The 13551-nt window shown below is 35.1% G+C and overlaps 1 protein-coding gene across 1 annotated transcript; it reads right to left on the bottom strand.

Annotated features, from left to right (window-relative positions):
- Window positions 1-248: 248 nt before the first annotated feature.
- LOC132561262 (poly(3-hydroxybutyrate) depolymerase-like) lies at window positions 249-13332 on the bottom strand. Its single transcript, XM_060225990.1, has 10 exons — window positions 13272-13332; window positions 11996-12118; window positions 10030-10224; window positions 9722-9816; window positions 9164-9283; window positions 3673-3705; window positions 2311-2422; window positions 924-966; window positions 669-820; window positions 249-313 (listed from the first exon to the last, which is right to left on the bottom strand). Exons 1-10 carry the CDS (start codon window positions 13330-13332, stop codon window positions 249-251), a joined length of 999 nt encoding a protein of 332 aa, XP_060081973.1.
- Between the last annotated feature and the right edge of the window lie 219 nt (window positions 13333-13551).

Genomic DNA, 13551 nt, shown 5'->3' with positions numbered 1-13551 from the left:
TACTTGGGGTGTCTTCTAGGAAAATATCTAGTATATACTACGATGTAACCTGACTGAAATATTTCGGATAAAACGAGATCTTTGGTATAACTTTATCGGTTTTTTGTTAACACCATTTGTTGTTTTTGTTGGGGGGAGGTGATGTGATGAATTAAATTCTTAAACAAAATAAATAAAAAATTGAGAATACTTTCACGTCTTTGGTTTATTAGTGATGAATTTATTAGAGAATCAGTATTACATTAACCTTAATAGCCGCTGACTCTCTCTATCATTCTCCTGAGGGCTGTGATCTGGACACCATGTTTTGTTGCTGTAAAGAAATCGTCACGTACCGTAAATTTAACATATATTAATATAGTTCATTTAGACTTTGTGTTCGGATATTATTGTATATATGTAAGTTAAGAAACGATTCTAGCTGAAAGACAGATGAATTAATAATCTTCACATGTCTGTCATACAAATAAACAGTCTATAACAGAAAATCCACACGACAAGGTGGAATAGTCCTCAAACAGAAACGACGGTTGGCTAAAGGGTTGTTCAATCTTTGCTTTTTACAATTACAAATGATTAAAACTTTTCCGTCGAATAAATCATAACACTCATAGATAATGTAGAAACAACTTTCGTACACATGTGGGTGTAATGGGAATCATAGTTACCGAAATAGGCGCCCGTGTATCCCCACCAGTCCCAGCACCCTTTAGGGTTAGTCAGGGTGGAGATAACCTGGGGGTACAGGATGATGACATTGTTGATTTCTGCCACTTCATTATATCCGGCGTGACGTACGTATATCTCTCCAATAGCTTTCCTTAGAAAGATCATCAGCCATATTTCATGTGAAAATTGGTTTAGAGAAAATATTCTGCTTTCAGAAGTTCATCAAGTTTGTGTTTTATTGATGTGATACTTACCTGCCCATACCACAGCCGTGGAGAGCCACGTGCAGCCTGCAATCTGAAACAACAGTAATCATATCACCAAACTAACACGACTTGTGGGATATTATAAACAAACACGCTACAATATCTCATTGTAATACAGTTTGTGTAATGTCAAAAATATATACTATGTCTAGTGCCTGGAAACCAGGTGACAACATAAAGAAAACACTCATATTTTTAGATAAGATATCCTTGCTATCTTGAATATGTTCAAAATCAGTTTCTGGAGATTTAACTCGGATATTAAAGATGACCACGTTAAATTTGTTTGCCTGTTGGTGCTGTTGTTGTATACCTTGTTCTTATTTGAGAACATGACATTACTTACGTGGATTGATCAAGGTTTACATGGCGGGTGTCGTCAATGAAGAAAAAGACGCTTACTCTTCCGGAACACATAGTCTAATTCTCATTTTACTTTTTCAGGTGTTTCCGTTTAATTCTTTCTTCTGTTCATGTTTTTGCCATTGTTTTCTTGATTTTGTGTTTGAATTATGGTTGTGTTCACGTGTTGATATTTTCTTGATTTTTTTTCAAATATGGAAATCCTAAGAGTTTTCAATGAAAACACAAGAAAACCTTACAACCATAACATGTTCCCAGTTTCAATCAATATCACTGGAAACCGTGTTCAGTACTTGGCATACAAAGGAACCTTGATTTTGAAAATGAAATCTAAAACACCTTATCAGCCGAAAAAACGCCAAATGTTGCACATAAATTTTTATCGAAACACGGAAATCTTTAAAACCAGGAAAACGCTCTACCACAGCTTGATCATGTTGGTTGCGACCGAAGAAGAAGAGTCTCATGTCCTTGATTGCATGTTCTTCATAAATTATAAAGCTATTTCTAATCTTAATCAGCTTTGAACTACTTTCCTCCGTTTTTCCTTGAGTGAGCGAGGTACAAGGATTCTCCAACAGTTTCTGCTCTCTCTCTCTCTGTTCTCTCCCCCCTCTCTCTTATCTCTCTCCCTCTTCTTTCTCTCTCTTCTCTCTCTCTCTCTATCTCTTCTCTCTCTCTCTCTCTCTCTCTCTCTCTCTCTCTCTCTCTCTCTCTCTCTCTCTCTCTCTCTCTCTCTCTCTCTCTCTCTATTCAACCCACAACAAGCTAATATCAGTTTCTATCGCAAAATATCATTGCATATCAATTAAAAAGGTGTTCATTAATTTCAGAACATTTTATCTAATTAAAACTTTGTACATGTATTGCAAACAAGTCTCTACCGTGTAATTTGATTGAATTAAGTCCATCTAGTAGCATTTAAAATCGTTACACCAAAGAATACGAACTTTTTCGATCAAGTCGCTAAAGCCAAACATAGAATACTCCGCTGACAAGGTAGAGTATTTACCCATGATTCTCTGTGAACACACTTCCGGTACATATACATATCCGGTGTTGTCCATGCTGTATGTAGAAGGGTGTGACAGGTGGAAAAATTCGGTCTGGTCAAATTTCAGCAGCTGTGAGAAATAAAAGTCAATGGGCTACATAATTTTTCTATCATTGTGTATAATGGTCTGACGAGACTTTTGGTGAAGTAGTAGAGAATGAAGTGTTATACATGTAACATGGATGTAAAGTAAGGGGCATCCTTCGTCAGAACAACTGAAGATATACAATTTACAAGTGTCTTCACACAAGAGAATGTGTGCCAGGCGATGACGAAATAAACACCACGTGTACACTGTAAACAGAAACTGATACATGATCACAAAATTAGTTTATATGATAAGCAATATATACCTTGATGTGGTTAGAAGAGTAGATTAAAGCCTGGACAGTGACGAGTGCCCATTGATTACCTGGAGTAAGCTTTTGTTGGAGACGAGACAATTCCGTGTGCGGTCTTATTTCTACCTTTCAATGCACTGTCAGAGCGATCTCCTGGGTAGTCTCTTCAGGCGGACCAGTGAACAATCACCGCCAGCTATTTGTTTAGTGTTCGTTAACTACATCAACTTGATTGTGCATGTTCGCGTTTAAAAACAACGTTTATCTTAGTGGTTCTGGACGAATCAAGTGAAAATTTTACAAAGTTTGTAATTTAAGAAGTTTGGGTTAGCTTTGGATTTTAACGGTCGTTTTAGTGAAAACATACATCTTCCATTTAGTTTTATTTTCATCAATAAAAATAGTTGCAAAGACGAAATGTCCCTTTAAATAGTACATCCTCGATACTCCATGAATTACAACCTCTCTAGTTCTCATGTCATGGCAAAATTAAAGGTTCCTTGTGTGACACTTTGTGGACAACACGAAAAGACTAGTTTGATCCTTTGATGTACATCAAACGAATCACGAGATCGCAGAATGGTATATTGTAACAGCTTTTAAGTTGGTTGTCGTTCCTTTGTAATATTCAAAAGGAGCGTTTCAGCCTGTGATTGGTCAGTTTTTGATCTTCTGAAACCAACCAAATTACTCCGGTACATTCCAGGGGTGCAGAGAGCGAAAGTGACTGTAATCGTAACCACTTAACAGTATATATATATATAATATGAACGTATATCAAACTATTGTATAATTATAGGACTTATATATCAACCTTAAGCCTGTTTTTTTAAACAATATTCACGAGCACATAACTCGCAAAAGGTATTCCAACAAAGTTCTTTCCTGGGAACAAAAGGAAGGCCTTTTGTATTACTAAATAAGTCTATACGTGTTTCTGACGATAACAACACAATGATTGTATTATCTATATACTTACGTTTCCGGAGACGGACGAATCATTTCCGGTTCTCTGTAGAAGAGATAAGGACATAAGTACCTGAAAGGCTATTAATAGAAGATAAATTATGACATATTGATCACGTGATAACGACGAACATGTGAGTATATTTGCTCAATATTCAGAATACATAACATTGGTCAACGTAGCCAGACATTTACGTTGTTATAACAACGGCGACGGTCACACGTGATGAAAGTGTTACACAGAAAAAGGTGAAAAAGGTGGCGCTTCGGAACAAGACTGACAGGTAAGAAGTGTTACTACCTTCCTAGACAGCCATGCTCCTACATGCTTAATTATAGTCTGATGTTCAATCTGTATTTTTAGATAAATCTTAATTCACTGACCAACACAGAATAACAGATGCTATTTCATGAATGAATCTAACAACTTAGCATTTCATGAAAAAAATGCAATGAAAACTATTTGAAATGACATGCTAACTACAGTTTATGTTAAAAACACAGTAAGATATAAGTTCTATCTTCTAACTGCTTTCTGCTCTGGTTTCGGAGGCATTTATCTCTCACATTGTTACATATACTAGAGATTTGATGTATAGTCACCAAGTCATGTGCACAGCAGTAAGTAAAACGCCGAGGTTAGGACACGTAATCAAACAGTTTTATATAACAAGCAAATTATAACAATATTTTTTAATTAACAGAGAAAATCGCTTGTAATATGTTGTTGACGGAAGATATTGATATACACAAATAGTCATATAATTAATTGCGGAGGTGTGAAAACAACAATCTAATGTTATAGTACACTGCAGTAAATATCTTTAAAAGTGACTAACGTGTATCGGCCGCATTTTTCTGCTGTACTAAATGTGTTACAACATTGTATGTTCTGTGTGGTCTCTCAGTGTTGAAATTTATACTATATTTACCATAATTGATACATGTAGTTATATACCGCGATCAGAAAATACCAACATGTCAACATAATCATAATCCAAACTCAAGGAGAATAACAGGTAGCTCTAAGATCTCGTAATGGAGGGCGTATCTATTCTTACCGTTAACTGTCAGGGTCTTGGGAATAATGTGAAAAGTAAGGACGTTTTTTCTTATTTGAAATCGAAAAAGTATAGTATTTATTGTTTACAAGATACGCATTTTATGAAAGAAAACCATAATTATATAAGAAATCAGTGGGGGTTTGATTGTTTTTATAGCTCTTTTAAATCCAACGCCAGGGGGTAGCCATTTTAATTAATAACCATTTTGAAATAAAAGTGAAAAGAGAAAAGAAAGATGATTCAGGAAATTTCTTGGCTCTAGATATTATAGTAGAAAGTCACAATATTACTTTGGTCACACTGTATGGTCCAAACACTGATTCTCCTAGTTTTTTTTTTTAATTTTTAACTGATGCAGTGGATTATTTTGGGAATGATAAATACATCATCTGTGGAGACTTCAACTTAGTAGTAGATCCAGATTTAGACTATGATAGCAGTGACAAAAATGTAAATAACCAGAAAGCCAGAGATAACGTTTTGGAAATCATTGATAGATATTCACTAGTAGATATATTTCGGAAACTACACCCATACAGTAGAAGGTATACCTGGAGGAAGAAAACCCCATTAAAACAGGCTTGATTGGATGTTTTTCTGATTTCGGACAACCTTTTATCTAGTGTAAGCAAGTCATCTATTGAGTCGGGATATAGATCAGATCATTCTTTTCCAGTGCTCTGCTTAAAATTCAATGAATTCAAGAGGGGAAGGGGGTTCTGGGAATTTAATTCATCTTTATTAGTTGAAGAAAATTATCTACATTTGGTAAAAGATACTATTTAGAAACAAAATTACAATACTGTCTTCCAGTATATAATAGACAACGTATATCTAGTATTCTAGATACAGAAATAGATTTTGTTATTGATGATCAGTTTTTCTGGAAACTGGGGGTAAAACCATATCTTATTCTTCATATAGAAAGAAGCAACAAAACAATACAGAAAACAACCTAAGGAAAGTAATTCTGGGTATGGAACAACAGGGGCAAGTGGACATTGAGGAATTAGACAAACAAAAAAAGGAATTAGAAACTATTAGGTTAGAGAAGATTAAAGGTAGCATAGTAAGATCTCGTGCAAGATGGCAGGAAGAAGGGGAAAAACCAACAAGATGTTTTTTTTAGTTTAGAAAATAGGAACTACACATCTAAAATTATTCCAAAGTTAGAGACAGAAAATAAAGGTACATTGACACAGCAGAAGGAAATTCTTGAAGAGGTGAGGTCATTTTATGAAAATTTATATATGGATGATGTGAACTTGAATGAATTTTTAGACACTTTTAATGTTCCAAAGCTAGACAATATAGTTTCTGATAGTTTAGAGGGGAAATTACTAGGAAAGAGACAGCAACTACTTTGAAAAATATGAAAAATAATAAAAGCCCGGATACAGATGGTTTTACTGTGGAATTCTTAAATGTTTTTGGAAACAGTTAGGGTGGTTCATCGTAAGGTCCATCAATTATGGTTTTAAAAAAGGTATGTTGTCAGTAACTCAACGACAAGGTGTTATAATTTGTATCCCCAAGGGAGATAAGCCGAGGCAGTTCCTCAAAAACTGGCGACCAATAACATTATTGAATATCGTATATAAAATTACTTCGGGATCTATAGCAGGGAGAATTAGAAGAGTTCTAGATATATTAATTAGCGAGGATCAATCAGGTTTTATATCGGGCCGTTATATTGGTGAGAATACGAGATTAGTCCATGATGTCATGCAATATGTAGAGGAAAATAATATTCCAGGAATGCTTCTAATGTTAGACTTTGAGAAAGCATTTGATTATGTCTCATGGAAATTTGTTGATAAATTGTTTGAAAATTTCAATTTTGGTTTTGATATAAGAAACTGGATAAGAATTCTTCACACTAATGTTAGTGCTACTGTGAACCAGGGAGGTAATTTGTCTTCATTCCTTAATATAAGAAGAGGTTGTCGGCAAGGCGATCAAATCGCCCCATATATTTTCATTCTTTGTGTTGAGATTCTGACAATTAGACTAAAAAATGATAATAAAATTAAGGGTGTAAATGTAAGTTATATTCCTATTCTCATTTCCCAATATGCTGATGATACCTCTCTTATGTTAGATGGATCTGAAATATCAATGAAAGGGTCTATTGCAGAATTAAATACTTTCAAAACAATTTCTGGCTTCAAGTTAAACATTGACAAAACACAGGTGATCTGGATAGGAAGTAAAAAATATAGTGGGGAGACTCTATTACCAGAGTTGAAACTGAAGTGGGGAGTTGTCAAATTTACATTTCTAGGAATAGAATTTAGCGTTGATCTACATGAAATTTCTAAATTTAATTATGATAAATTAAATTGAAATCTATCTTTAAGTCATGGAGTAAGAGATCACTTACTCCCATCGGCAGAATTCATCTTATCAAATCATTAATGATATCACAGTTTAACCACTTATTTGTGTCTTTGCCAAATCCTGATGATAGTTTCTTGGATAAATTAAACTCAACACTTTTCAACTTTCTATGGAATAGTAAAACCAATAAAATTAAAAAAGATGTTGTGACTCAGAATTATTGTGATGGTGGGCTTAAAATAGTTGATATCAGGTCTATTATGGATTCCCTTAAACTAAGCTGGATAAGGAGGTTATATAGGAAAGATGAACAGTGACAAGTAATTCTTGGAACATACACAGACATTCATATGCTCTCTACTTGTGGAAGTGAATATATTCAGGAATACCACAATAAATGTAAAAACAAATTCTGGAGGGATGTTTTTAAAGCTTGGGAAAGTTTCAATAAAAGAGTGGGTGTGAAAAACAAGAAAAAAAATATCTGGAAAACTCCTATATGGTTTAATAGAGACTTAGTGATTAGGAAAAAGAGTATATTCTACAAGACATGGTTTAATAAAGGGGTAGTTATAATAAATGATCGGTTTCAGATTTTCTATTGGCATTTTTTATACATTAGATGATTTTAATCAAATTTATACAAACTTCCTTCAATATCGTGGTGTAGTGTCGGCTATTGAGTCATTTTTAGCCAGGTCTGAATATGAATATAGCTCACAATCCTTTCCAATCATTCCTAGTAATATTGAATATTTTATAAAAAGGGAAAAAGGGACAAAACACATATATAATTTTTTTAGTAAAAAAATGTGTGATTCCCACTGGTAGAAAAAGATGGGAGGAAAAATTAGAATTAAATGATTTGAACTTGGGGGGATATTTACAATAATTGTTTTAGAACAACTAAAAACACAAAACTGCAATGGTTTCAGTACAGAATAAATAATTACATTTTAACAACAAATTCATTTATGTTCAAATTAGGATTATTGAACAACCCACACTGTTCATTTTGTAATTTAGAAAGGGAAACAAACATTCATATTATGTGGGAATGTCCAGAAGTGTTAAAAGTTTTAGAAAGTTTTGAAATTTTGCTGGAAGCCCTTCTTATTCCATTTTCGTTCAACAAAAGAAGTTTTATTTTTGGGATTTTTAGTAATAATAGTAATAGTCTTGATAATGAAATTTTAATCATTATCAAATTTTATATATATAAGACAAGATGTCAACATAAAATGCTAAGTCCAAATGCCCTCATTAACTCAATTAAGGAATTTTCTATTTGTCAGAAGTTTAAAGCTAATAGCAAAGGAGATGAGGCTAACTTGAGTTTTGACAATGAATGGAAAATATGGAAAAAATGTTGGAATTTTCTTATAATTAGAATACATGTGCTATTCCATGTTAATAATATTTACTCGTTTTGACCCTGAAGTAATGCGGACTTTAAAAAAAAAATTTTATCTAATCTCTAACCCAGATCGACTCTTGTCTTTCTTGCCCCTCCTCTCTCTCTCCCATTCCCCTCTTTCTTTCCATCTTCTCTCTCTCCCTCTCTTTATCTATTTTATGTATCTGTCTCTGTGTGATGAGTATGTGTGAGCAGGTGTGGGTGTGCGAGTATGTGAGATGAGGTTGTGAATGGCATGTAGTTATAACGTATAATAATTAAGAATATGTAACATGAAGACATGTGGATGATGATGGACATGTATTTTTATGATGTTGAGGTGCATGTTTTAATGTGAATGTTGATGAGGATAAGTATTTACATTATCGGATATGAATGTGGATGATGATGATGATGATGATGATGATGATGATGATGATGATGATGATGATGATGGACGGCTGGATGATGGATGAATGGATATTAGTGTTTTTGTTGATATTTGTATACTTCAATGTTTAAAATTGAAAAAATGTAAATAAAAAAAAATATCCAAACTCAAATTCAATAAAACTTGGGCAAAATATGAACAAAAGAAAGATTTACATGAAGACTCCTAAAAATTCAAAAGATAATAAGACTAGGTGTTCCGGAAGTATAGAAGATAAGTCGTGGCATTATTAATTTAAAAATAAAATACTCACCTTCAAATTGCCGCCATAGATGTGATTAAGTAGATCATAGGCGGCGCTGTAACCGCAGTTGTTAAGGTAACCATTGGACTCTGAAAGGATATCACATCTGCCCCCATAGTTATCAGTTGGCTGTGGTAAGGTATATAAAAAGTCAAACAAAACAAATAAAAAAAAGCAAGTACATATTCACATTATCAGAAGCTGGAGCTATTTCTATATTGTTTTATAAATATTTCATACTTCTGTGTTTCCCCTCCTATTGGTTTTCAATAACGTCCGAAACACAACATTTTAAATTAAACATAACTTTATGTGTTCATGTTATATAGACTTTTAGTTATTAAACGACTTTTACGTTTTGCTTGTTTTCTCCTATCCCTAAAAACGCATGAAGTATAAAAATTCTGCAAGGCTAGCATAAAACATGCATAAATGATAATGATTCTCATTAAGTACCAGGGCTAGAATTAGCGTAAGTATGTATAATACAAGAGATTCGTCGACCGTTAACTTCAGGGTAAATGTTGTTATCTACATCTGATAAATGGTCTCTATACAGAAACGTACCATGCAGTGTTCTGCAGCCATGTCGAATACAGTCTTTATGTTGGTATTGTCGGAGATATAGTGCTGGTAAAAATGAGCAACATTTGGACCATTTCCTGTGATCAAAACAAGACAATACAAATCTTTAAATTCATTTTCACAAATATGGGAAATATGATGAAGTCGTGCAATATTTCTCGGCTTCATAGGAGATTTATAAATGTTTGAAAATCACATGAAAACACACGTATAACACTTCTTTAGCGCTGTACAAACCAATAGATAGGTGTATCAAAGACCAGGGATGGGCAGATACGTAAGTCACTGACCATGCTTGACCACGGAGTCCGAGGTGCCACTAAATATGTACACTTTGTCGAGTCGTAGATTTGATGTCGAGTCCACATTACCAAGAAAAGATCCCGAAGACACTAAAAGTTCCAAAGATGTAACCGATTCCATGGACGGCGTCAGCATACAGGCGGAGGCCCCAGCTATGGTGCCTCCGGAGCAGGCGAATGGAACTGAAAATAGATAAACGTTCTCCGGGTATATAAACGTTCTCTGGGTATAAAAACGTACTCTCAGTATATAAACGTTCTCTGGGTACATAAACGTTCTCTGAGTATATAAACGTTCTCTGAGTATATAAACGTTCCTAGGTATATAAACGTTCTCTGGTAATATAAACGTTCTCTGGGTATATAAACGTACTCTCAGTATATAAACGTTCTCTGGGTACATAAACGTTCTCTGAGTATATAAACGTTCCTAGGTATATAAACGTTCTCTTGGTATAAAAATGTTCTCTGAGTATACAAACGTTCTCCGGGTTTATAACGTTCTCTGGGTATATAAACGTTCTCTGAGTATATAAACGTTCCTAGGTATATAAACGTTCTCTGGTAATATAAACGTTCTCTGGGTATATAAACGTTCTCTGAGTATATATAAACATTCTCCAGGTATATACACGTTCTCTGAGTATATAAGTGTTCCTAGTCATAAAAACGTTCTCTGTGTATACAAACATTCTTTGGGTATATAAACATACTCTGGGTATACAAACGTTCTCTGAGTATATAAGCGTTCCTAGGTAAATTAACGTTCTCTAGATATATACACGTTCTCTGGGTATATAAACGTACTCTAGGTATATAAACGTTCTCTAGGTATACAAACGTTCTCTGGGTATATAAACGTACTCTAGGTATATAAACGTTCTCTGGGTATACAAACGTTCTCTGGAATTATAAACGTTCTCTGAGTATACAAACGTTCTCTGAGTATATAAGTGTTCCTAGTCATAAAAACGTTCTCTGTGTATACAAACATTCTTTGGGTATATAAACATACTCTGGGTATACAAACGTTCTCTGGGTATACAAACGTTCTCTGGAATTATAAACGTTCTCTGAGTATACAAACGTTCTCTGAGTATATAAGTGTTCCTAGTCATAAAAACGTTCTCTGTGTATACAAACATTCTTTGGGTATATAAACATACTCTGGGTATACAAACGTTCTCTGAGTATATAAGCGTTCCTAGGTAAATTAACGTTCTCTAGATATATACACGTTCTCTGGGTATATAAACGTACTCTAGGTATATAAACGTTCTCTGGGTATACAAACGTTCTCTGGAATTATAAACGTTCTCTGAGTATACAAACGTTCTCTGAGTATATAAGCGTTCCTAGGTAAATTAACGTTCTCTAAGTATATCCACGTTCTCTGGGTATATAAACGTACTCTAGGTATATAAACGTTCTCTGGTTTTAAAAGCGTTCTCTGGGTATTCAAGCGTTCTCTGGGTATATAAACGTTCTCTGGGTATATAAACGTTCTCTGGATATATAAACGTTCTCCGGTTATACAAACATTCTCTGGGTAAATAAACGGTCTCTGAGTATATAAACGTTCTCTGGGTATACAGACGTTCTCTGGGTATGTAAATGTTATCTTGGTATGTAAACAATAATACAAGCCATGGGTTGGAATTACAATATATGAAATGCACGTCCGTATTTATATTTAAACATTTGTAAACCGGTCAGTTTTTATTTTCTACAGTTAACCCCTTCAACACTTTGCCCCTAACATTACTGACAGGGGGACAGTTTTACAATGTTGTTAAGTAATTCAATGGCTTCACTTTATCTTATTCTAGGTTTTTATTGAATGGCAATATTTAATCATGTGCCATTGATAATAAGGTTATTTTATTGTTAGTCTTCCCGTGTTGTTACCTGATCTGTGTAGTGTGGTAAAGGGGACGTAACTCTAACACGTTACCTCCCGCTATAATTCCTGCTCCCATTATCCTTTCCGAATTGATCACGTGCATCTGTGTTGCCATAGCTGCTCCAGAAGAAATTCCAGAAATAGATATCGTGTTTCCGCCAACATCATACGTTTCTAAGATAACAGAAGTAAGATAGATAAATAAATCAATAACATGATAACACTGTACAGTGTGCGTTGTTTTGTGAAGAAAAAAAAATTAATACAAGTATTCTTAGTTTACATAATACTACCGAAGGTGCTTAGTGTTGTTGATTTCTCATGGGCAATATTTGTCAGAAATCCATATAAGAAATGTACCAAAATACATACCAGATAAACCAAACCGACCCCGGAACAAATAAACCTCTCAGCCTCGTATTAGGTAAGCCTACACACTATCTTGATTAACATAAACCCAGTCATTGATCAGATAAACCTACCTAGCCTCGATCATAAAAACTACCCAGCATCAGATCAGATAAACTACCCAGCATTTGACCAGATAATCTACCTAGTCTCAGATCCGATAAACTTACTCAGCCTCAGATCAGATAAACTTACCCAGCCACAAGTCCGATAAATTTACCCAGCCTCAGATCCGTTAAACTTACCCAGCCTCAGATCAGATAAACTTACCCAGCCACAAGTCCGATAAATTCACCCAGCCTCAGATCAGATAAACTACCCAGCCTCTGACCAGATAATCTTACCCAGCCTCAGATCCGATAAACTTACCCAGCCTCAGATCCGATAAACTACCCAGCTTCTGACCAGATAATCTACCCAGCCTCAGATCCGATAAACTTACCCAGCCTCAGATCAGATAAATTTACCCAGCCTCAGATCTGATAAACTTACCCAGCCTCAGATCTGATAATCTACCCAGCCTCTGACCAGATAAATTTAACCAGCCTCAGATCTGATAAACTTACCCAGCCTCTGACCAGATAAACTTACCCAGCCTCAGATCTGTTAAACTTACCCAGCCTCAAATCTGATAAACTTACCCAGCCTCACATCTGATAAACTTACCCAGCCTCAGATCTGATAAACTTACCCAGCTTCTGACCAGATAAACTTACCCAGCCTCAGATCTGATAAACTTACCCAGCCTCAGACCAGATAAACTTACCCAGCCTCAGATCAGATAAACTTTCCCAGCCTCTGACCAGATGAACTTACCCAGCCTCAGATACAAAACTACTCTGCCTTGCATAAGATAAAGCTAGTATCACTCAGTCGAAGATGAGATAAATCTATCCGGCCTCTGGACAGATAAACGTACCCAGCCTTGGATCGGAGGCCTTTAGGAAACCGAAGAAGAGACAGAATAAGTAAATTTTCATATTAGACTAGTTTAGGCTGACCCTATTGTGGCATTCTCGGGCCCTGCCGACTGTCAAGGTTATCGCTATACCATCTGACTGCGTGGAACAAAGGGCAGTAACTCTGGGAGATCAGAATGTGTTGTGGTGACCTTCCTGTAGCTGTTATCTATAGACAGATGTACTTGGTCTCAGAAAGTTTGTCTTGTTACGCAGGACATAAACGAATACGGGTTCTCA

The sequence above is a fragment of the Ylistrum balloti genome, unplaced genomic scaffold (genome assembly GCF_031769215.1).
Source record: "Ylistrum balloti isolate Yb309-2 unplaced genomic scaffold, AGI_CSIRO_Ybal_v1 Utg371186, whole genome shotgun sequence".
NCBI lineage: Eukaryota > Metazoa > Mollusca > Bivalvia > Pectinida > Pectinidae > Ylistrum > Ylistrum balloti.
The sequence above is the reverse complement of the archived record's forward strand: the minus strand, read 5'-3'. Positions and strand labels throughout refer to the sequence as shown.